We start from the raw sequence: 21,995 nt of genomic DNA, 5'->3' as shown, positions 1-21,995 counted from the left end.
CTCGACTTTTCTCCTTGTCACGGCATGACTGGAACAAGGACTTGACTGCCCTGCAGGTTTCAAATGACCTTTACCTGAGAAAAATTGGCCGTCATAACATTTGAGCTGAAAACGTGTACAACCAAATATTCCTAAATTATGTTGGCATTTAGAGAGAATAAATGATGTCCAAACAGATCTACTTAGATGGATTCTGATAGCTGTTTTCCATTGCATCAACAGATGCCCATCAGCTAGCTTGCAAAGATAATTATCATCTATTTCCATGCACTCAGTTCTTCTGGTACAGGCAATACAAAGAAGAGGAGAATACAATTAGTATATGAATAAAATGACGTTATTTTGTGCTTGGGTGTTACTCAAAAAATTGTCCATACATATTCAACTGATACACCAAAGAATGAACTCTTACATCCTGTCATACTCCAACTATTAATTGGAATTATACAGTATAAACACAAACCAATAAACACAGATGTTTTTAGGTAGTCTCCATGTGCTGACCACTTGGGATTGGTTCGTTAAAAGTGGGGGTGTGCCAGAACTTGGCAGCCGAACGTTAGACAGAAAGAAGCCTTACAGGCTGTGCTGAGGGAATAATGATCCCTGAGGTGGGGGTTGAAATCAGGGGATGAGTCAATGCTGGCAACATCTCTTCAGTATTTGTTAATGTGGATTTTCAGGCCTGATACAAAACAGTATTCTAACTACAGTGATAAGTAATCACATCACAAGTCAAAGAGAAACATGAGGAGCTTCAATTGAAGCATCACTGCCTATTGCTGATAATACTCCACTGTTATCCACATGCTAATGCTGAGGCCAGACTACATCTTTTAAGCATATTTAAAATATTATAAATATTTATATATTTATAAACAGGCTGTTGTAGTTAACAGACCCATTGGCTCTGAAAATCAATTATTTTATACCACGCAGTGAGTCATAATGATGCCTTCCAACCTTCTGACTTAGGATTTCTTCTGTCGCATCATCGATGTTGACCAATAAGATCTGAACCTCCACATGTGCAATGCTCACAAATACAGCTGACCACACTGTTTTATTGAGCGGGTCATCTTCATTTGATCTTGATGTATTGGCTTATAAATAGTTAAACAACTAATTGACAAACAGAACTCAGTCAGTTGTCATTAATAATGTAAAGTCACTCTTAATGGTAACACAGGGGTATCTCAGGGGTCCACCTTGGAGCCACTTCTATTTTCATTTTTATAGATAACATTACTAAAACAATGGAAATATTCAAAAAATCTTCTTTATGCTGATGATACAATTGTATATACTTACACACTTTTGTACAGTCGAGCTCTGTCACAGTTGCAACATGATTTTAATTAACTGCAACAAAACTAACACTAAACCCTACCAAAAATAATAAATAAAAGAAAATAATTGAATAAAATGAAATATATATAGAAAAATAAATATAGAATATAGAAGACGAATTAGAAAAACAGTATAGTAGATACAGTATTATTTGTACAGTCTCCCTTCTGGGTGTCATCTAAGCCCACCTTTCTTCCTTCCAACATAATCACATCAGCTGCAATGATTTGTCTGGTAACACTGGGAAGTCTGGCACATCTATCAGTCAAGTCACAGCATGGATTTATGGAGCTGTGATCAATAAATCTGACCCGATGGCCAACACGACAGAAAAAAAAGTTTGTTTAGTCTGACCCTACAGGTTTTTAGATAATTCTGAGTTGTAACATCTTCTGTGTTCCCACCCACAGATAAAATCTACTTGAGGCTCTACATGCAGCTCGAACTAGGTGCCAGGCACACCTCCAGCTCAGTGGAGCTCATTAGCTATAACTCACCAGAGGAAAAAAGTTTCCCCTCGTTGTGTTACTTAATGGGGCAGGGAAATGAGTCATGGCTATTTAATACTGACATGACTGAATCTGGAATAAGCTGTTATTTGGGTTTGGGTTTACTGACCGATCAGATTGACATCAGACCCAAACACAAGTCCAAAGTTGGTCCAAGTATGTAAAAACAGAAATGCTCCTGGGGGAGAAAGAAATAGATTTTTCTCTTGTGATGGTTTCTGCTCTGCTTCTTTAAAATAAAAACCTGTCATTTATCAGCAGGATGATTCTTTGCCTCCCTACATGTCGTCCCCTGTGTGCACTTCTGTTATTGGAGAATTTTGCCATTTACAGGATGTTGGCCTGACACATTGAATGCCCAACAGCTGCAAACTTAAAGAAAGGCTGAGGAATGAAAAAGATAACTGATCAGTGAAATTTCTATGCTGAGACGGCAAAAAGACTTTCACATACAGTGGGTTGAAAAAGTTTCATATCCCTAGAACTTCTCCACATTTCTTCACGTTACAACCACAAACGTAAACATATTTTATTGTGATTTCATGTGATAGATCAACATAAAATGGTGAATAATTGTGAAGTGAAAGGTAAACTGTACATGACTTTCAAAATTTTTCTCAAATAAAAAGCAGAAAAGCGTGGTGTGCAAAAGTATTCAGCCCCCTGAAGTCAATACTTTGTAGAGCGAACCTTTCACTGCAATTATAGCTGCAAGTCTTTTGTGGCATGTCTCTACCAATTTTGCACATCTAAAGACTGAAATTTGTGCCCATTCCTCTTTGCAAAATAGCTCAAGCTCAGTCAGATTTAATGGAGAGCACCTGTGAACAGCAATTTTCAAGTCTTGCCACAGATTCTCAATGGGATTTAGGTCTGGACTTTGACTGGGCCATTCTAACACATAAATATGCTTCAATACAAACCATTCTATTGTAGCTCTGGCTGTATGCTTAGGGTTGATGTCCTGCTGGAAAGTGAACCCCAACCCCAGCCTCAGGCCTTTTGCTGATTCTTTTTTTTTTTTTTTTTTTTTTTTAAGATTTATTGTTGGGCTTTTTCGTGCCTTTATTAGAGAGAGGACAGTGGATAAAGTCGAAAACAGGGAAGAGAGTGGGGAGAGACATGGTGCGTGCCTTAACCACTCGACTACCGACGTGCCCCCTTTTGCTGATTCTTACAGGTTTTCCTCCAAAATTGCCCTGAATTTGGCTCCACCCATCTTGCCATCAACTCTGACCAGCTTCCCTGTCCTGGCTAAAGAAAAGCATCCTCATAGTATGGTGCTGCAACCCCCATGTTTCATGATGGGGATGGTGTGTTCAGAGTGATGTGCAGTGTTAGTTTTTCGCCACACACATAGCACCTTGCGTTTAGGCCAAAAAGTTCAGTTTTGGTTATATCTGACCACAGCACCCTCTCCCACATGTTCGGTGTGTCCCCCACATGGCTTTTGGCAAACCGCAAACGAGACTCCTTATGGCTTTTTTCAACAATGGTTTTCTTCTTGCTACTTTTCCATAAAGGCCAGAGTTGTGGCAACACTAATAGCCACTCAAAATGTGTGGCCATGAATCTCTGATTCATGGCTCTACCACTGTTTAAGACTCTTAAAAAAAAAGTCCTGTTTCATGACAAACAAAAATGACTTAATTTCTTACTTGAACCCAGTGAAAATTGTAAAAAAGCTACAACAAAAAAATGACCACAGCTTTCATTTTTAATTTTCTCATTACATTTGTTGGAAGTTAAAAACAACTTTGAGAGGTGGAGATTTTTTTCATCTCAGAAACTGAATGAATCCCTGCAAATGTAATAGATATTACATTTGCTATTTTGTCTACAATTACGTTTGGGTGATTATTACATTAAAAGCAGCAGACTCGTATTATATTTGCAGTTTATTACGATGGTCGGGAGTTATAACATTTGCAGGTGCAGTGACCACCTCTTTCTCCTTAAATGACACCCATTTATCCAGTCAATCTTTGACTGGAAACAAGCATATAAGCTAGGAGCTTTGCATGATGGATCAGCATGACAGACATGGACACTGTGTTAGAGTATGCCAGTCATTTTTGATGACTGAAAAACAATAAATGATCAAATATCGGTACATTTTGACTTGTATCATACTGAAATGTGAAATTCTGGTGTCATGAAAACCCTATGTGGCATATGCTGATTTTAGTGAAGGGCTGAATGAAAATGATCACACCTTGATCAAGATTAGCCCTATACTACGACGGAGTATTAGGGCCAAAAAAAGAAAAAAAGAAAAGAATAAAATTTTTTTTTTGACATTGCAAGAATAAAGTCATAATATTCCGAGAATAAAGTCGAAATATTGTGAGAAAAACAACTCATAATATTACAAGAAAAAAGGTTGTAATATCATGGGAAAAAAAGCGGCAATATTACGAGAAAAAAAGTCGTAATATTACGAGAATAAAATATTACAAGAAAGACAGTCTGCCTGATTCTAATACTAAGTGGTATTGTACTATGTGCATGTGTAGAATAAGCTTCTATCCATGCTTTGGTCTTCCCATTTATGTCTTCTGCCCTCATTTTTAAAGGATCACTGATTCACTGACATACAGAAACATTCACCATTTGTTTTGTTCCATGCACACACCATTAACAAATATTTGAACCTAATAAACACACATGCAGGCTAATCTTGTCAAAGGCAGAATTATTGCTCTCTGGTCCTCAAACACAGGGCCGATCTCTCAGCATGAGAACACGGAGAAGAGTTTAACAGAGTTTTTAAAAGCTTGGCCCGAGGCCTATTTTTCATATCTTAAGAATTCACACAAAGATTGATGAAAAATGGATGCAAATGATCCAGAGAGAGGTGGGTGGGGAGGGATTACAGAACGAGGCAACATCAAGCTTCTCAGAACTCTCACATCTGAGAGCCCTGATCTGCAGAACGGCTCAGCGTCTGTGACTGCTACCGAACAGTGAGCTTCATTCATTCGGTCACTGCCTCAAGGTGACTTTTACTTCTTTGAAAGGGTTGATAAAAGGACCGGGACCAAAAATAACACATGGTATATCTACATAGAGTTAGAAAATTTGAATTATTATGTTATTTTGACTGAACCTGGACTTGGATAGCCAGACTAACACACTTTGAAATATGATTTACCCGTGCATGTATACACTTAAATCATACCATATTTTACTAGGGGTTTTGTAGGACTGTAGCCAAAAAAAAAAAAAAAGAAAAAAACTTTGTCAACTGAAATGATTACATCCACACACTGAGAAGCTGATTGGTAGTTTATGGAAAATAACCCTGTATGTCCACTAGATCAACCTAATCAGTGACAGTGTGGTCAGTGCAAACTGGCTGGTAGTCAAAATTCACTTGAAAATAAACATAATAAATTGCAGGAGGAGAATTCAATATGATGAATACTGTAATAAATTGGTTTTAGCCTTATTATGTTGAACTGAAATAACAACTGACTCAATGCTCAGCTCTGTTCAACTACCTGTGTACATATGATTTCTAAAAATAGAAGTATAACTAACTATATAACTGCTATATTTTCAGGTGATTAGACATCAATTTAGATAGGCCTAATTACAAATGTTATACTCCATTTTTACCTCTGCAAAATATTAGACAGTGCACCTTTAATCGACTTTGCCACTTCATGTTAAACACCAGTGACAATGCTGGTTGTCCCATGGCATAGTTTAAGGGCAGGAAGAAACTGAAAACTGGATAAAGTTCCTCTCGAGGACCGCAGCAGTCAACAGGCAGAAAGCCACTAAGTCAGAGGATAACCTCCCTCTTGGTGCAAAAGCATCTAACATCAATAACAACAACAATCCACCAGAAATATGAGCAAAGTGGTCACTGTACAGCAGGCAACAATCAACGGATTTAAACAGTCTGCCCAAGGGCATGATGGAAAAACTCCACCCATATATGATCCCAGATCTTAAATAGCAGGGGTAGAAGCTTAAATCAAGTGAATCTCTACAGCGTTATACTAACCCTGATGGATCTACAACACTGTCAAAATAACTCAAACACTGAAGGCCTTTTCACTCAGCATGTACTGAAATTTAGACTTTGGGAGTTAAATTAACTGAAATGTTACACACTGAAATATCAACACTCCAGTCTTGTGGAGTGTTGATATCTCACTATGAAAGTTGACCACCAAACTCTAGTGAAGACAAAACAATGGAGCGGAGACCACTTGAAAAAGTGGGTCTTGGTTTTGCTCCGCTTCCATTTGCACTCTTGTGTGGTTCCTTTGTGGTGAGAACATGAACTGACCTCAACCTGACTTAACTCAGGAAGCATCAAGCTTTTTCTAATTAAAGCCAGAGGAATATGTTTTAAAAACCACATGCAAACATTAGGAAGCTTCAGATAAAAAAAAAAAAAAAAACACACAAGTGTCATTTTTTTCTTCATTCTTTCTTCAGGCTTCTGTTTGTTTAAGAAATATTACATATTGAACATCACTCGTTTCCAACACATAAACTTTACCTGGATTTAAATTTATTGGTCCACTTTCGGAGAAATAACCTGATATGAGATCACTTAATGCTCGCTCTGCCCCTTCGACACACTAAATATGACAGATGCATACTGGAACTGTCCATAGCGCTGAAAGTGCTCATACAGTCATGGCTCTTACCTTTCCTGAGGGACAGATGTCTCTGTACTTGGAGGCATCACACCCAGGTAGGCTATGGACACTTGATTTATTTATTGATTATTGGAGAAATAACATGATCTGTGATCAATTGATAAGCTTACTATGCCTGTCATTTTGACACACACTGACATTGTGAAAGACACATACACAAACACTGTGCTGCAGAGCTAGCTGATTCTGTGCCTCTTGTAAATGAAGTGGTTGTTTTGGATCTCTCCTGTTAAATGTCATCTTCTGCTGTTATTTAATAAGTGCAAACAACATAATTTGGTAGCTCTGTCGCATTGATCAAGATCTTTTTTTTTTGTTTATTTATTGAAGATTTTCAATGAATTCTAATGTAGTTATCAAATCAAAGTGTAAAAGCTGTATGCCAGTATAGGTGTATTGATAAACCAAAAGAAATTGACCAATTAGAGTTTCCTCACATCACAAGCTTTGGTGCCCTTGCAAATGCCCTAATGTGAACACAGACCAGATTTGATGTCAAATTTAACAGTTTGACAAATTGGTCCTTCATTCATACCAGATCAATCGAACTTGAAGCATGAAAACGCCCTTAACATAATCACAGCAAACTTGAACGATCACCTATTTGCACAAATCTGAATGAGCAAATAAAGGGAGTTTATTTACTTTTTTTTTTTTTTAATTTGCACAAATAACTTGCATGTCAAATCCCGTGGGTGCTAAACCCACAAGGTATGAGAGTGGAGGAGCTTCCTTCTCGCACATCAAGCAATTCAGTCAGGTGCCAGCAAATATGGTTGAGCTTGAGACAAAAAGTTACCAAGCGATCCGACCTCCTCACTCACTTACCTCCAAGTGAGCTCCTTCCTATTCCTGTGCCAGTAGAACAGGTATGTTGTGTCATACAGGTTTGGGTAGCCACAGACAGACACCACAAGTTTTTCCTCCGCTTTCCAGTTGAATAAACCTCGTTCCCCCCAGGCTGGTTCTTCAGGGAACTTTCGATGCTGTATTTCCTATACGTCATTGGAGGATCTCCATGCTGATTGGCCATTGTGCTGCAAATGATTTGCTTCAGTTCCAATTTTTTTTCTCTCACAAATAGGTGAATTAAGTGAATGGCAGGCGTGTTGACCATGGTGTGAGCTCAATCCATAAGGTTCATGCCGCACATTTGCCGCATTAACGCTGCCAAAATTCATGTCTACTCGCTTCTTTACATCAACTTCACATGTAATTAACTTGCGCAAATGGCTTTACTAGCATCTGGTGTGAACATAACATTAGAGTGTGAAAAATGTATGGAGCATACATTTACCTACTGTAGCAAGGCAAATATGCTCCCATCAATACACTGATTTTATCACTGTGCATGTTTACAGGGGCACAGTTAGTAGTCCAGTTAAAAAGGCTTACTGAGCTATAACCATAGCTTCAATTAATTTAATCACCACGTGGTTTCTGCCAGTCACATGAAGCTGTTAAATGTCTGGTTTGGCACCTTCACATTTCTATTCACTGTAATGATAAAAAGTATTCACCACATGGTAAACTGATATGAAAGCAAAATTCTTCAATGTTCTTCAAGGGCACTTAGAGCCCGAAAGCTCATACAAGCAAAGAATTTATCACCTTTCCTCTATTATACTCAAATGTTTCATCTAATTCAATGATTTTATAGAACTATAAGATATATTCTGAAAAAGATGCAAAAGCTTCCTGGTTCACCATCAGCTTTCGTGTCAGCGAGGGCAAACGTCTGCAGAATGCCTTTTGATGCAGATGCCTTTGACTTAGAGGACACTCAACTTAATAATTAGATAACAGGAGTCTATTTAAACAGCATTCTGTAAAGTTGAGTTAAATATTTTGTGTGGAAAAGTTGAATAATATTACAAGGTAAGACAAAGAGGTGCTCTTTAATAAAGATGCAGACTTAGAAGCAGAGCAGGAGAGGCAGCCTTAAGGAAAATATATCTTTGCTCTGATAGCCAGTATCAGTCAGCTTCTGTCACCCTAATAAGAACATCATGGTCAGAGTGTGATGGCTGATAGCAGGGCTGCTTGATTAAAAACAGACTGCGTTTTACACTCAGATCTGAGGTTCATTTCCTTCCAAAGGGAGCAGCAGAAGAGCTTGACACAAACGACACGTCCAAACAACCTGAGAACGGCAGACAAGACAAATGAACGTGTGATGACATTGTGGAGCTCCTTTGGGCTTTAACAAATGGCTCGTCATATGCCTCCCAGCCGTGGCATATGTCTGCACCGTGTTTAATGAGTGCCTCGGATATGAGGAGAGTTCAATAACTAATGAAAGAAGAACCTTGTTCTCTTATTATAGCCCCCATGCCTGACACTAAACATTGTATAATGTATTGGAGACTGCAGCTGCACACAAACACACACTTATTAAAAGCGAGTTCAAAAAAGGCATTTGATAGACTCAACAGCGGCTGTTCCTTTAATGTGTGCTGGGATCATTTTCAGGGTACATAGGCGAGCAGAGACACTTCATTAACAGGCCTCCAACAGCTCCAATCAATAGTTTAGGTTTACACCGTGCACCAGCAGCACAGTCACAAAACAGCCCCAGACTTATCGCCTTTTATGATTTCTCTCTCACTTTCATAATTAGCTGAAAAATATGAACATTAGCAAAGCCTGCCAGCACTGTAACATCCAATCATTACTCATAATGCATTAAAATTCAACACCTGTCCAACCAAATGTGTAAAAAAGTAAAAAATCAAGAGCTTTTGAGGAAACTCAAATTCAACACTAATAGGCCTCTTTATGCCTCAGGAATATCAGATTAACAGTGAACCCGACTGCACGGTCATTATGGTGAGAGATGTAATCTGTCATTCTGAGATCATGTCTCCCTTTTGACCTTCAACACTTCACACAATATCAGATAGGCTGAGGAAAAAGAAAGAGTGGTATGTCAGCTCCCACATGGCCTCATCTATCAATCTTTTCATATGTTGCTTCTACAGATTTGTTTTGAATTCAGAAACCTTAGCGCTCATTTATCAACCTCAATTCAAAGACAAATATTTACATATATGAAGCAGACATGCCTTGATTTGAATCTCTCTCATAAGAGGAGCATCATATGTCATATTTAAATGCAGCTTCGAATGTCTGCAGCTAGAACATGACGTGGACTGGAGGCTGAATTGCAGTGTTTAGAGGCCTGTTGCTGGCACTTAAAGACGAAGAAATAAAGGAATAATTACATTAAATCACAGCTGCAAAAGTCGAAGAACCATTCAAGAGTCAGATGGTGCACGTTTCATGTTCTTCTGTTATAAACTCTGAAACAGGGGATTTTTCTCTGCTGCTTTACATCAGCATGTAAATGTATTCTGATTCAGAAATACTGCACCGTTTTCTGTACGAAGTATGTCTTTACAGCTCTGTTAACTTTGATTTAGTTGTTTGATCTCCTTCTAAATGTTTAAAAATAAAAACGTAAGTCTGTTGAATAAATTTATCACATTCACATTTTTAAAACTGCTGCAATTAAATGCACCAATTTACATCTAAAAATACACTATCACACATCATATTTCCATGCCAGTACATCTAAAGCATAATTAAGCTAAATGAAACAGACTGTGGTTAAGACATCTTGATGTGAACTATGTAGGTGGGGTGTAGTTATTTTTCATTCAACCTTGATAAACAGAAAATTTGTTAAATTATAGATTTAGGTTGAATATCACACCAGATCATAGGGGAACAGTCATCCTCCACTAAGAAGTCTTCTCTTTGGCATAACAATTTATTGAAAGTGGGTAAAAAAAAAACTCTTTATTGGAAGACGTGATGAGGTGGAAATAATTTTTATTGATGATGTTTTTGAGCGTGATAATTTTTAACTTTTGAACAGGTGACCGCCAAATAAAAAATCCCTAAAAAGGACTTTTGGAAATATCTGCAATTAAGAAGCTGTATTTTGTCCTTACAAAAGAAACTCTCTATAATTTTTCACACAGTGATACAGGAGCTTTTTCAAGGCAGTCAGTTGGTTAGGGGTAGGGCATCTAAATTTTACAGTCTTATGAGGCAATATCATCCACCTAAACTTGAAGGTCTCAAGAGAGCATGGGAAGGTGATCTTGGAGGGGAGATAGCTGTAGACATGTAGAAGGAAGTTGTTGGGTCCTGGTGTAAGACACCACAGGAGGTGCAGACTAGATTAATTACATATAGGATCATTCATAGAAACTATTAGACTCCTTGTAAGATGGCCAAACTTAAATTAAGGGAATCCAATATGTGTTGGAGATGTGATAAGAACAGAGGTACACTTATACATATGTCACATGAATGCCAAATGATACAGAATTTATTGGAGAAAATAATTTTATTCCTAAACAACATAATCAGAACAAACTTAGGTAAGAGCCCTGCACTTTGCATATTATATATAACTAGAAAAGCACTTGGAGAGCGCAGACCTCTGCCATTAGCCCTATCATCCAATAGTAACGAATCCTTTTAAAAATTCCTGGATCCAGACGGTGATCCGGATCACTCCCAAAATCTAATCAGTTCTTCCTTATGCCATTGCTGACATTTCCTGAAAACTTCATCAAAATCCGTCCATAACTTTGTGAGTCATGTTGCTAACAAACAAACTAACAAACACCGCCGATCACATAACCTCCTTGGCGGAGGTAACAATAGACAAGAGTTATTCTGGAAAATAACTCTTGTATATATATATACAGTTTGGAGGAAGATCACAAAGACAATAAATACTTCCCTTAAAAAATGGAAAATCACTGGAAAGATTTAAAAGAATTCACAAAGAAACTTACAGGGTTATACCGAGGCTCACCTGACAAGGAAAATGTTAATGTAAAGACTAAATTTCCATCAATTTTTCTAGCAGCAACAGAAGAAAAACACCATTAAAATGGTGCAAAGAAGACCCCAGACTTCTAGACACTGGGTGGCAACCCTGTGACAACCCCGTATGAATACTAGGATATTTCAAGTTGCATAAAATCTTAATATCTGACTGACAGGAACTACATATATGCACTAGGAATGAGTGGTAACACAGTCATACATTATCCTGAGGTATTAAAAAATAGCCATTGAATTTCTTTGATTACCATCATGAAGACAGTGCTGTTTAATGAGGGTATGTTTGAAATAAATGTCTTAAAGAGTCTGCAAAGTGAAAATAAATCTATATTTAGGTTTGTTGTATGATAGGCCACTGTGTTATGAACCCCCAGGTCAAATTTCAGTCAGATAAAACATCTCTAAGGTTATAAAACTAAATTTCAAAATCATGAAAAATGAGGCAGTAAAATCTACTCCAAGATGGTGTGGGCGTAAAGGTCAAATCAGTGGAAGCCACGTCCCCTCACAAGAAATACGATACTATGAAAACATTAGATATTTCACGAAAAGTTAGGCGTGATCATCGCACTGTGAAGAAATTTGTGGCTGATTCAGAGCACAGACAGATTTGTGGCTGATTCAGAGCACAGACGGGTTCGTGCAGATAAAGGCATAATGAGGAAGTTTTCTGCCACATAAATTCATCAGATCAAGAGAGCTGCTGCTAAAATGCCATTACAAAGCAAACAGGTTTGTGAAGCTGCTGGTGCCTCTGGAGTCCTACCAGCCTCATGGTGTAAGATCCTCCAGAGGCTTGCAGTCATGTATAAACCTACTATTCGGCCATCCCTAACCAGTGCTCACAAGCAGAAATGGTTGCAGTGGGCCCAGAAATACATGACGACTAATTTTCAAACAGTCTTGTTGACTGATGAGTGCTGTGCAACCCTGGATGGTCCAGATGGAGGAGTAGTGGATGCTTGGTGGATGGATCTCATTTCTTTATTCATCCTCATTCCTTAAACTTTCTGTGCTCTAAGGTCTGAACCACAGCAAGTTTAATTTCTTTACTCTTGAGAAAAATGTGTTTTTGTTATTTTCACTTTCTCAGGATTGTTTCAATGAAACACCTTAAAAATTGAGGCTTCATTATAAAAAAACATTAAAAGTACAAGCGTCACATTTTCATTCGGTACATCACAAAGCTCCCTGTCTGACAGCTGGTTGTTACAGTGCTCTTGTAGCTCTCTAAATTGCAGACGAAGCTTAACTTTACCGTTACTGATTTGGGGGGGGGGTAGATATTCTATTGGGGGGGGGGGGGGGTTGACAGCTGAAGAGAGACGGCAATATTGTGAGAAAGAGAGGTGCAAGACATGGGTGCCTGCTAGTCTTCACAATTTACAACTAGAAAAGCACTCCGAGAGTGCAGACCTCAGCCATTAGCCCTATCTCCCAATAGTACAGAATCCTTTTAAAAAATCCTGAAACCAGACGATGATCCGGATCACTCCCAAAATCTAAACAGTTCTTCCTTATGGCATTTCTGACATTTTCTGAAAATTTCATCAAAATCCGTCCATAACTTTTTGAGTTATGTTGCTAACAAACAAACAAACTAACAAACCCTCCCGATTACATAGCCTCCTTGTCAGAGGTAATAATAAAATAAATGAGAGAACAATATTGTTTATATTTATTGGTTTCTGAGTTTACCTTTGTGGCTCTCTAATTGTACAAGTATAATCAGGTTCAGCTGGGAGTTTTCCATAAGTACTTGTATGACGATGATGACGGTACCTGGAGTAGTTGAAGAGGCGGCTGTCCCACAGGCTGTGATCCCCTCTGGGTGGAGCGTGGAAGAAACATGAGTTGGAGCCATCAAAGTTATTCAGGCCGTCCTCCGTGTTTTTGGAGGCGTGGCTGTGAACGACGTCCAGCAGCACTATGATGCCCATGGAGTGAGCCACGTCTATCAGCTTCTTCAGCTCATCAGGGGTACCATACCGACTACAAACACACAAACACAAGTGCATTAGTTTAGAGGGTTTCTCAGCTCAAAATAACAGGCTGGAGACCCCCAGCATGTAATATTGCACACAGCCATGCACACCCATTAATAGGCCTTTACTAACGCTGTCATAAGGATAACACAAAGGAAAAACAGCTTAAAAAACACAATATTTCATATAGCAATTTTTTTGTAAGAAAGGCTGAAAGCAGAATATGAGTGATGTCTTTGTATGTCTATCTAAGATGCATGGATGCCACAAACATATTTAAAAAGCACATCAACAGGTGAGAACCACTGCTGTAGTTTGTAGAACTGAGTTGACATACTACATGTAATAATGTCTGTCTGTTTCTATGTCGTCTTTAAAGAGCAGAAGACCCCTAAATCATCACTCTCACTTACATTTGAAAGACATTTTTGGGCATTACTTTGACAGTAGTATAAATCTCAGCCAATGGGTATCATTGTACTATAAACTGGACTCATATATGAAAGGAAGAAAGGAAGATTGGACAAGCTTAACTACAGAAGAGCATGAGGGACAGAGATGAAGCAAAAATAATGGCATATACTTTAAGATTGAAACTGAAATGTCAAAAATAAAGTCAGAATTTTGATGATAAAGTTAAACCTTATTAGACAATAACAAACAGCGGATGTTAGACAGTTACACTGTGTTTATGGGCTACAGAGAGAGAGTCTCTTCATTGTTAAATCTACTTCTTCAGTACAGTTTCACAATTCCATCCATATTTAAAGCTGTTTGTAATGGAAGAGCATTAGGGCCGGAGATGAAGGAAAATATGCTGTGCACTTCTAGATTAAAGTCAAAATGAAGAAAAAAAAGTTGAAATACTGTTTCAAGATTACAGTCACAATTTCGATAACCACCTAAAACCTTATTAAGATATAACAAAAAGCAGATCTGTGTTTATGAGCTAAAGAGAACGAGTCTCGTTGTTGTTATTTCAATTCTAATATACTTTCACAAGTTCATTGATACAAGCTGTCTGTTATGGTCTGATCAGGTTTGACTTTATTCAGATAATGTCTACATTATTCTCGCAGTGCACAGTAGTGCAGTGCGCTTTTCCATAGTTTCTTAAGGTCTCACAAAGTTTATCTTTATTCTCAAAATATTGACTATTTTCTCAAACTGTAATCCAACTTAAGTCTTGACATTTCAACTTTTTTCTCGACACTGTATTTCAACTTTTATCTCAAAATTTCAACTTTGTCCTCAACATTTCATATGATTTCCCATAATTTTGACTTTAATCTCAAAGTGCACAGCGTTATTTTTTCCTTCAGCTCCTGCCTTAATCATCCTCCATACATAACAATCTAAAACAAACCTTTTTATTGTCTTTCTCAACAAATTGTTTTATCTCAACAAAAGGCTGCTTCCGTTTTCTTTCCCCTCCAGACCAAAAATGTTTTTTTTTTTTTTCAGTTTTTCAACACATTTCTTTCTAAAAACTAAAATTCTACATTCTCTTAAATTTTCTCCTGCACCACCTAATTATTACAAATACCCTTGTTTTTAATCTTCTTGATGCAATCATAGTAAAACCAACCTAGTATTTAGGTAAAGAACACACAGTGAATTTTTATGTTAAGGCTGTTAAAAGACTGCAATTTCTAACTGGATTGACTTTTTGCAGCTTATTAAAATAAATTTGCCTTTTTTGTCCCATTTTTAAAATTCCACTTTTTTGCTTTAACCCTGTTTTATTCTTTCGTTATGGACCCAGATCTGATTTAATTTAAGGCAGATCAAAGATTTTGACATTCATGCATGACTGAATATAGCCATGGAAAAGGAACTTATTATGGATTGACAAGGAAATAAAGGAACAGTAAAGAGCTAAATGTTTGAGTGCAGATGACTTTTGACTTGTCCACTAAGTGGTCTGTAAATTATGAAATGGGACAATTAGGAGCAGTGTTGTATTTATTATTAATCACAGAGGTGCTGAGAGAGTTGAAAGAAGGACAATAAAGCATGCAATTGATGTAATTTTAAAAAATGCATTCATGATGGACCTTAAACACATAGTGATTAATGCATTTATGCTGAAAGCCCTGTTTTATTTATCTTCATGTTGAAAAACAGCCTTTTTTTAGTTTCTTATCCATAGATCATCCACTGCATCTAGCTATGAAGACAGCTTTTTGCCGTTTGATGGATTTTAGTAACACTTTAACTCCTCTTAGGTCTTTTGTAGTTTGTATACAATGTTAATGGTAAAGGTTGTTAAAGAAAACTCTGTGGAAACTCCTTGAGAAACTGAGTCAGTGCCTTCATGCCCCTATCTTTAACACATACGCCTCCTACTCATACACTCCTCAAACTGTCCAATAACGTCCTCTCTGTCCTTCCAGCTATCATAACATCAACTTCCTTGCAAAACAGAACACATAGTGACAGTATTCCCTCGCTCCCTGGTTCTCCAGGGCTCAGGTTTTAAATGACACTGAGAGATCAATCATGGGTGAAATTACACCATATACATTACACTTTGGGTTTATGCTGCACGATGAGCAAAGAGGGAGGAATCTCAGAGAGGAGATAAATACTAAGACCAGCCCATCTTTATCTACTACTCCCTCCACTCTACGGATTTACAGCAAATGGATTTACAGGGAGATTATTGCTGGTGTCAGACTTTCTAACCTTGATATGAGGTGAAAATGTCTATGATATGAAAAGTTGCTCCCTCAGTTTCCATTTTTGAGCAATACTTGCAGTAAATAGTAATATCTGCAAAACTATTTTGATTCTTTGTAAGGGCAGATTTTGTTTATGAATGTTATAAAGGACATGCTAAACACTGCAAATATAAAAATATACAAAATTGTACTCCCTTTTACTCTGGTGACACCAAAGAATCTGCTGGTTTTAAAAATAAATGTCTAAGAGCTGTTCCAGAAGTGGCGCTGGTACTCACCGATGGGAGCTGGGACTCACTTCTTTGAAATATAACAGAAAAACCCCAACTCTCCAGTGTTTACAATTCTGCTAAATGATAAGAAAGACTAAAGAAGACACTTTAAAGTCTTCAATAGTCCGATGATGCCTTCAGCATTATGCAAAATGCACTTTGGCTTTTGTCTTCCACGTCACGTACAGTAAATGCACGCATTTTGTCTTCCGGATCACTTCATTCCAGTAAAGCAAAGACAGAATCCACCACTAACAAAGGGAACTACAACACAGCCAGGTAATTACAGTATGCAAATAAACTGAATGGCTAATATGTAAAATACTCAGACTATTAATAGCATCAAAATGTGGGAGTTTATAATGAAAACCACTGAGATAATAACTGTGAATGCTTGACACGTTTTTATTTAATATGACAATCCTGCAATCAAGCGTGAAGTAAATACATGAATCATATCCACGTTGATGTGCATTATTTACCTTGAAGCAGCAAAGAAACTAGTAATCTGATATCCAAAGCTTGCATAGTAGGCGTGCTCCATGATAGCCATCAGCTGGATACAGTTATAACCTGTGGAGACAGACGAGACAGAGAAGGAAAAACAACATGGAGGAGGGATTACTCTTCTGTTTCACTCTTCAGAAAAGAAAAAAGCTGCTTAGATCACATCATATTAATCTGTTTAAAGTAGGGATGCCCTGATTATATTTACCCAAACTAATATCGATCATCTTGGAATGAAACCAGCCCATACAATTCTGATCAAAGAAACTTCCAAATAATCTAGATTAATCTCATACAAAGTAAAACATTTTAAGAACTTCTTGGTTTAATCTTGATGATTATGGCTTAAAAATTTTAGGGAAAAAAACACCAATTCAAAGAAAGATTTATGACATTTATTTAGTTTAATCTGAAAACAGGACTTTAGACTACTGAGCAATGGTCCTGTCTCTCTTTCTCCTTAGCCCAGGTGAGACCCTTACAACATTGTCCGTGGCTCAGGATTGGCTCGAGTCTAAACTCAAATTTGAGTCTAGACTCAAATCAGAGCCTGAAGGCTTTTAGAGGTGATGAGCAATGCAAATCTGAGACTGGTCTTCAAGGAGCCACCAGGAAATGGTGCAAGCCTATGTAAAAATCGACCTCTGGATTATACAAATGTATGTCTTGATCAGTAATGATCTGAATCAGTGAATCGTTTTTTTTTTTAACCCAGTCCTAATGCTTTCACTGGCTTTGTTCAACAGAGCAGTCCAAAAATCTACCAAGGAGCAATATAACAAGTATCCTACAGGAAGGACAACTGAAATATACCATACCGTGATTCATTCATTACATGTGATAATCTATTTATAATAATTATAATCACAAGAAATACCAGACTTTGGCTTAATGGACAAACTGATCGTGGAGCTCAGGCAACATGATCTCAGAGGAAGCTGCTGTTCTTATTCATTCGGTGTAGCTCGAGAGCAGCTGCAAACACTGAAACCTGTACCCTTTGACCCATGTCAGTCAGGCTGTATATTTGAGCTCCAGGCCTTTCCTTCCTGACACGAGGCTCTGGAGCCATAAAGACAAGCTGTGGCCAAAGGGAAACACCAGCTATCAGAGTCAGGAGGTCATGTACGACATTTCAAAAGGACGTAGAAAAAAACTGCTTGTATGAATAAGAGAACAACAGGCTTTTAAAATGCCGCCTCGTACTCTGGAGGGAGGCCCTGCGGTTTCTCACTGTTGTGCGGAGCAGATTTGTTTATTTATATCGCTGCTCCTTTCAGGCTAGAGAGGGAGAGAAAAAAAAATGTTGGCTTCTGAGGGAGTGTGACAAAGCACTGGGGTGAGAGGAAGTTTCTCTTTTTTATATCTATATATGAACTCTCTCCACTGTCGGGAGAATGAAATGGCAGGCAGAGGCAGGCGTCACTAGAGACGCTGGAGTTTAGCCTCCCGGAGAATCTTATTGAGCTGATTCCCTCAGCTGCTGCAGGTGATTCTTTGACAGCATTTACTCTCCTCAACCAAACAGGATGACACAAGGAGGGAAACAACATTTATCAGATTGCTTCTGGTTTGCTGTGCCAGTCATATCTGAGACTTTTAATAATGTCACTGCAGAAGGCTCACTTTGAATGCAAACTAATGCCACAACTCGTATGAGCAGAATCATAATCCAGGGATCTGATCTGTAAGGTGAACGTCACAGTTGAACCGAGCTCTTTATCATAAGTCCAGTTATTAAGAAAATTAAGCAGACATCACAGTTAATGAGTCGCATGTGTAATGAGAACACGTAAGAAAGTGAAAGGACGTAAGAGCACGGTAACGTTTCTTGGTGTATAATTAGTTTTTCCCTTAGAGGGGTGAAGAGAAAAATTATGTAGAACTTGTGGCATTTGTTCAAAATCAGGATTTGGGGTACTTAGGAATACTTTGAAGAACTATTTTCAATTAACACAGTGTGTAGCTGGATCTACAAATGTAAGAAAAGACCATGCAAATATCTATTAGCTTCCAGAAACAACACGGGCTTCTGTTAGCAGAGCTCATTTAAGATGGACTGACCTGAAGAGTGCTGTGGTCGGATGAGTCTTTACTTGTTTTTGGACATAATGGCCATTGATTCCTCTGGGCTAAAGAGGAAAGAGAGCATCCATGTTGTTGTTAACGCAAAGTTCAAAAGTGTGTCGGTGTATTTGTGCCCATGGCATGGGTAACTTGCACATAATGTTAAGGCAGTGTTTCCCAACCATTTTTCCTTGGAGCCCCCCCTTCTTGACCTGAAGCCCTGTTTACACAACAATGTTTTCAGGTGAAACGCAAAGCTTTTATAGCGTCTTGGCTGTCCAGCGTTTTGGTGCCTTAAAACAGAACAATTTGGAAACGGGCTCTTCAAAAGAAAGAAGAAAAAATGACACACTGCCATCAAAAATCAACGTAGATTTTAATTCTTTCACTGATAAAAGCCTTAAAAATGCCTATGTATGCTTTTCTTATCAAAATACCTTTGCAATAACTACTTAATAACTGCTTTATCATGGTGTTTGTCAATATTTACAAATCTAATTTTGCAGCCTAAGAGCAGACTTGGTCAGAGTAAAGGTTTTTTTTTTTGTTTTTTTGCACCCCAACAACCAATTGACTAGCCAGCACATGGGCGTAATGTCAGGCCCAGGAAAATGCAGTATGCGCCCATATAAGAGCAGCTGCCTCTCCCATATCCAGCAGCTGACCCTTCCCATCCCTGCTCTCCTTTTTGTTTTTTAAAGATTGATTTTGGGCTTTTCGTGCCTTTACTGATAGAGGAGGACAGTGGATAGAGTCGGAAACAGGGACGAGAGAGAGGGGAGAGACATGCAGGAAAGGGCCACAAGCAGGATTTGAACCCGGGCCACCTGCGTACATGGGCCGCACCTAAAACCACCAGACCACCTGCGCACTATTACCATTCTCCTGAGCACATTGAGCACGTAAAATACACGGTCTTGACAAAAAAAAAAAAAAGCGCTAAAGAGAAGTCAAAAAGGAGTCCAGTAAGCGCCTCTGGATATTGGCCAATGTCTAGGCCTCACAAGAGTATAGAAAGACCAGGAGGACAAAGGACCCGAATACTTTGACTTTCTTCTGCATGCTCAGATACTGTGAGCACCATACTGTCTTGCCCAGCAAACCCTTCAACCATGTGCAAGGCCAAGCCTTCAGTTGATCTCAGCCTTGGAGTAACCAGATTGACGGTTTACGCTGCCAAGGTAGGCGAACTACTCAACAACTTCCATGCTCTCAACATCCACAGATACAGTCTCGATGGCAGCATTAAAGGTGCCCCGAATGCCGAACAACAAATTACTGTTGGAAGAAAATATGATGCAAGACAGTGGTAAGCTTGCTCCTGTCCTAGTTTTTTTGGAACGTGTTGCAAGAATCAAATTCAGAGAGTGTTACTATTTCCACGAAAACAATTTAGTTTGTCAGTTTGAACACATCTTTTCTCGTCTTTGCGTTGTATTGAGTGTAAGTTGAAAGAATTGGCAAATCACCGTTTTACACATTTTACACCATGTCCCATGATTTTTGGAAATCAGAGTTTGTGTGGTTAAGAAAAGTCCAAGGTAAAAATTCATAATATTTTTTCAGGAAGGCAAAAAAATCCAACTCCACTTAGAAACTTTGCTTTTTTTAATCTACTGCAGAGTTCAAATGCATTATGTGCTCTGCCACTATTCAGTATTAATGAAAAATTCAAGTTTAATTTACAAACACTGTAACTGATGAATGTTTAAACATTTCATGTCAAAATCACCCCTGAGCAGTCACTTGACTCTTCATTTTTTTATAAAACTGTGGGGAAATCAAAACTGAAAGATAATTATGAGTTTTCACCTCCCTTCTGTCTGCTTTAGCCCTCTCATTTTATCAGGATAAGATGAATATTGTCTTAGATGTGACAGGAAATGATCACAGCAACATTAACAAGAGTGTCTGTACAAAACAGAAAATGATCAGCATAAGAAGTTAAATATGTTAAATATGTTGAACATATTTTTCAGGAAAAAATACTGACTCTTATGTTGACAATTCATTATAAAGATTTGTTGCATTTAGTTCTTTGTAAAAGTTTAAATGGTGTTTCTTTGACTGAGTGAAACAAGGTGCAGAAGGAAAGCTTTTGTCCTCTGGTGCCTGTCTGAGAGAAGATCATGCAAATAGAAACAAGTTGTCACTTTTGGAGCCATAACCGCTGTGTGAGTGTGTGACTGGTGCTGTGGAGCCCTCCTTACAAAACACAGCCCGATCCCAGCAGGTCATGCCAGTAAACAGGATGTTGACTTGCTGATGTGCTTTTGTGCAGAGGGAGTGTGACAGGTCTGCCACTGAAAATAGTGCTGCTGGAGGAAGAGCGGCTCTCAGAGCAGCCCAGCATGTCTGCTGGGTTATGGACCAGGGCTGACGGAGATGGCACAGGACACTGGCGGTCATAAAAACATGAATCTCAAACCCCCTAAGCTATTGTTTTCCAGCACCCATTGTGGGTACTGATCTGATGTGCAGGGAGGTTTACCAAACGGCACCCTAAGAGCTTTCCCTCCTCTCTGATTCTGACTAGAGTGGATTCAAAATGTTCTCATGTTGAGTCAACAAGAGTCTGACTGATGTGAAATAAGAAGACCACCTCAGGGTGACTGCTGTGCACTTTATACACACTCGGAAAAAATCAAAGAGCTGCCCATAGGAAGGAGATTTGATATGGTGTCGTGTCTTACCGAGGTCTTTAATTCGAGGCAGTACGTTGTTTGTGAAGTTGGTGTACGAGGCGATCGTTGCCTCAGGTGAAGCGATGCCCACATGTGCCTCATATATCCGCAGGCTCTTGGGCTTTGTCGGCCGAGGGTGGATGTGCTGCAGAGGAAACCAAAATCATCAGAGTCAACATTTCTTCCTGAAAATGTCTAAAAATAGCATACATTTGGTAAGTAATTATGAAGCGAAAGGTCAAAGTCACAGTGTGGATTCTCTGCGTCTCTGCAGCAATATTAGCACAGCGGCTGAAAATGGGTCTGTGCATGTTAAATATTAAAGGATCCATGATTCACTCTGTCTGTGTTACACAACGGGTGAGGGATTTATTTTACACATAGAACTA

At 38.5% G+C, this 21,995-nt stretch overlaps 1 protein-coding gene across 3 annotated transcripts in view; it reads right to left on the bottom strand.

The window, feature by feature from the left end:
* The window catches only part of gbe1b (glucan (1,4-alpha-), branching enzyme 1b), a 149,682-nt gene that overhangs the window by 94,938 nt on the left and 32,749 nt on the right, over positions 1-21,995 (bottom strand). For all 3 annotated transcript variants that reach the window (XM_041813757.1, XM_041813765.1, XM_041813773.1), the window contains exons 5-7: positions 21,616-21,751; positions 16,831-16,921; positions 13,190-13,399 (exon numbers count right to left, since the gene is read on the bottom strand). In XM_041813757.1, coding sequence (XP_041669691.1) covers positions 13,190-13,399; positions 16,831-16,921; positions 21,616-21,751 — 437 coding nt within the window. The remainder of the gene's footprint in view (positions 1-13,189; positions 13,400-16,830; positions 16,922-21,615; positions 21,752-21,995) is intronic.

Source organism: Cheilinus undulatus, linkage group 2 (genome assembly GCF_018320785.1).
Source record: "Cheilinus undulatus linkage group 2, ASM1832078v1, whole genome shotgun sequence".
Taxonomy (NCBI): domain Eukaryota; kingdom Metazoa; phylum Chordata; class Actinopteri; order Labriformes; family Labridae; genus Cheilinus; species Cheilinus undulatus.
The sequence above is the reverse complement of the archived record's forward strand: the minus strand, read 5'-3'. Positions and strand labels throughout refer to the sequence as shown.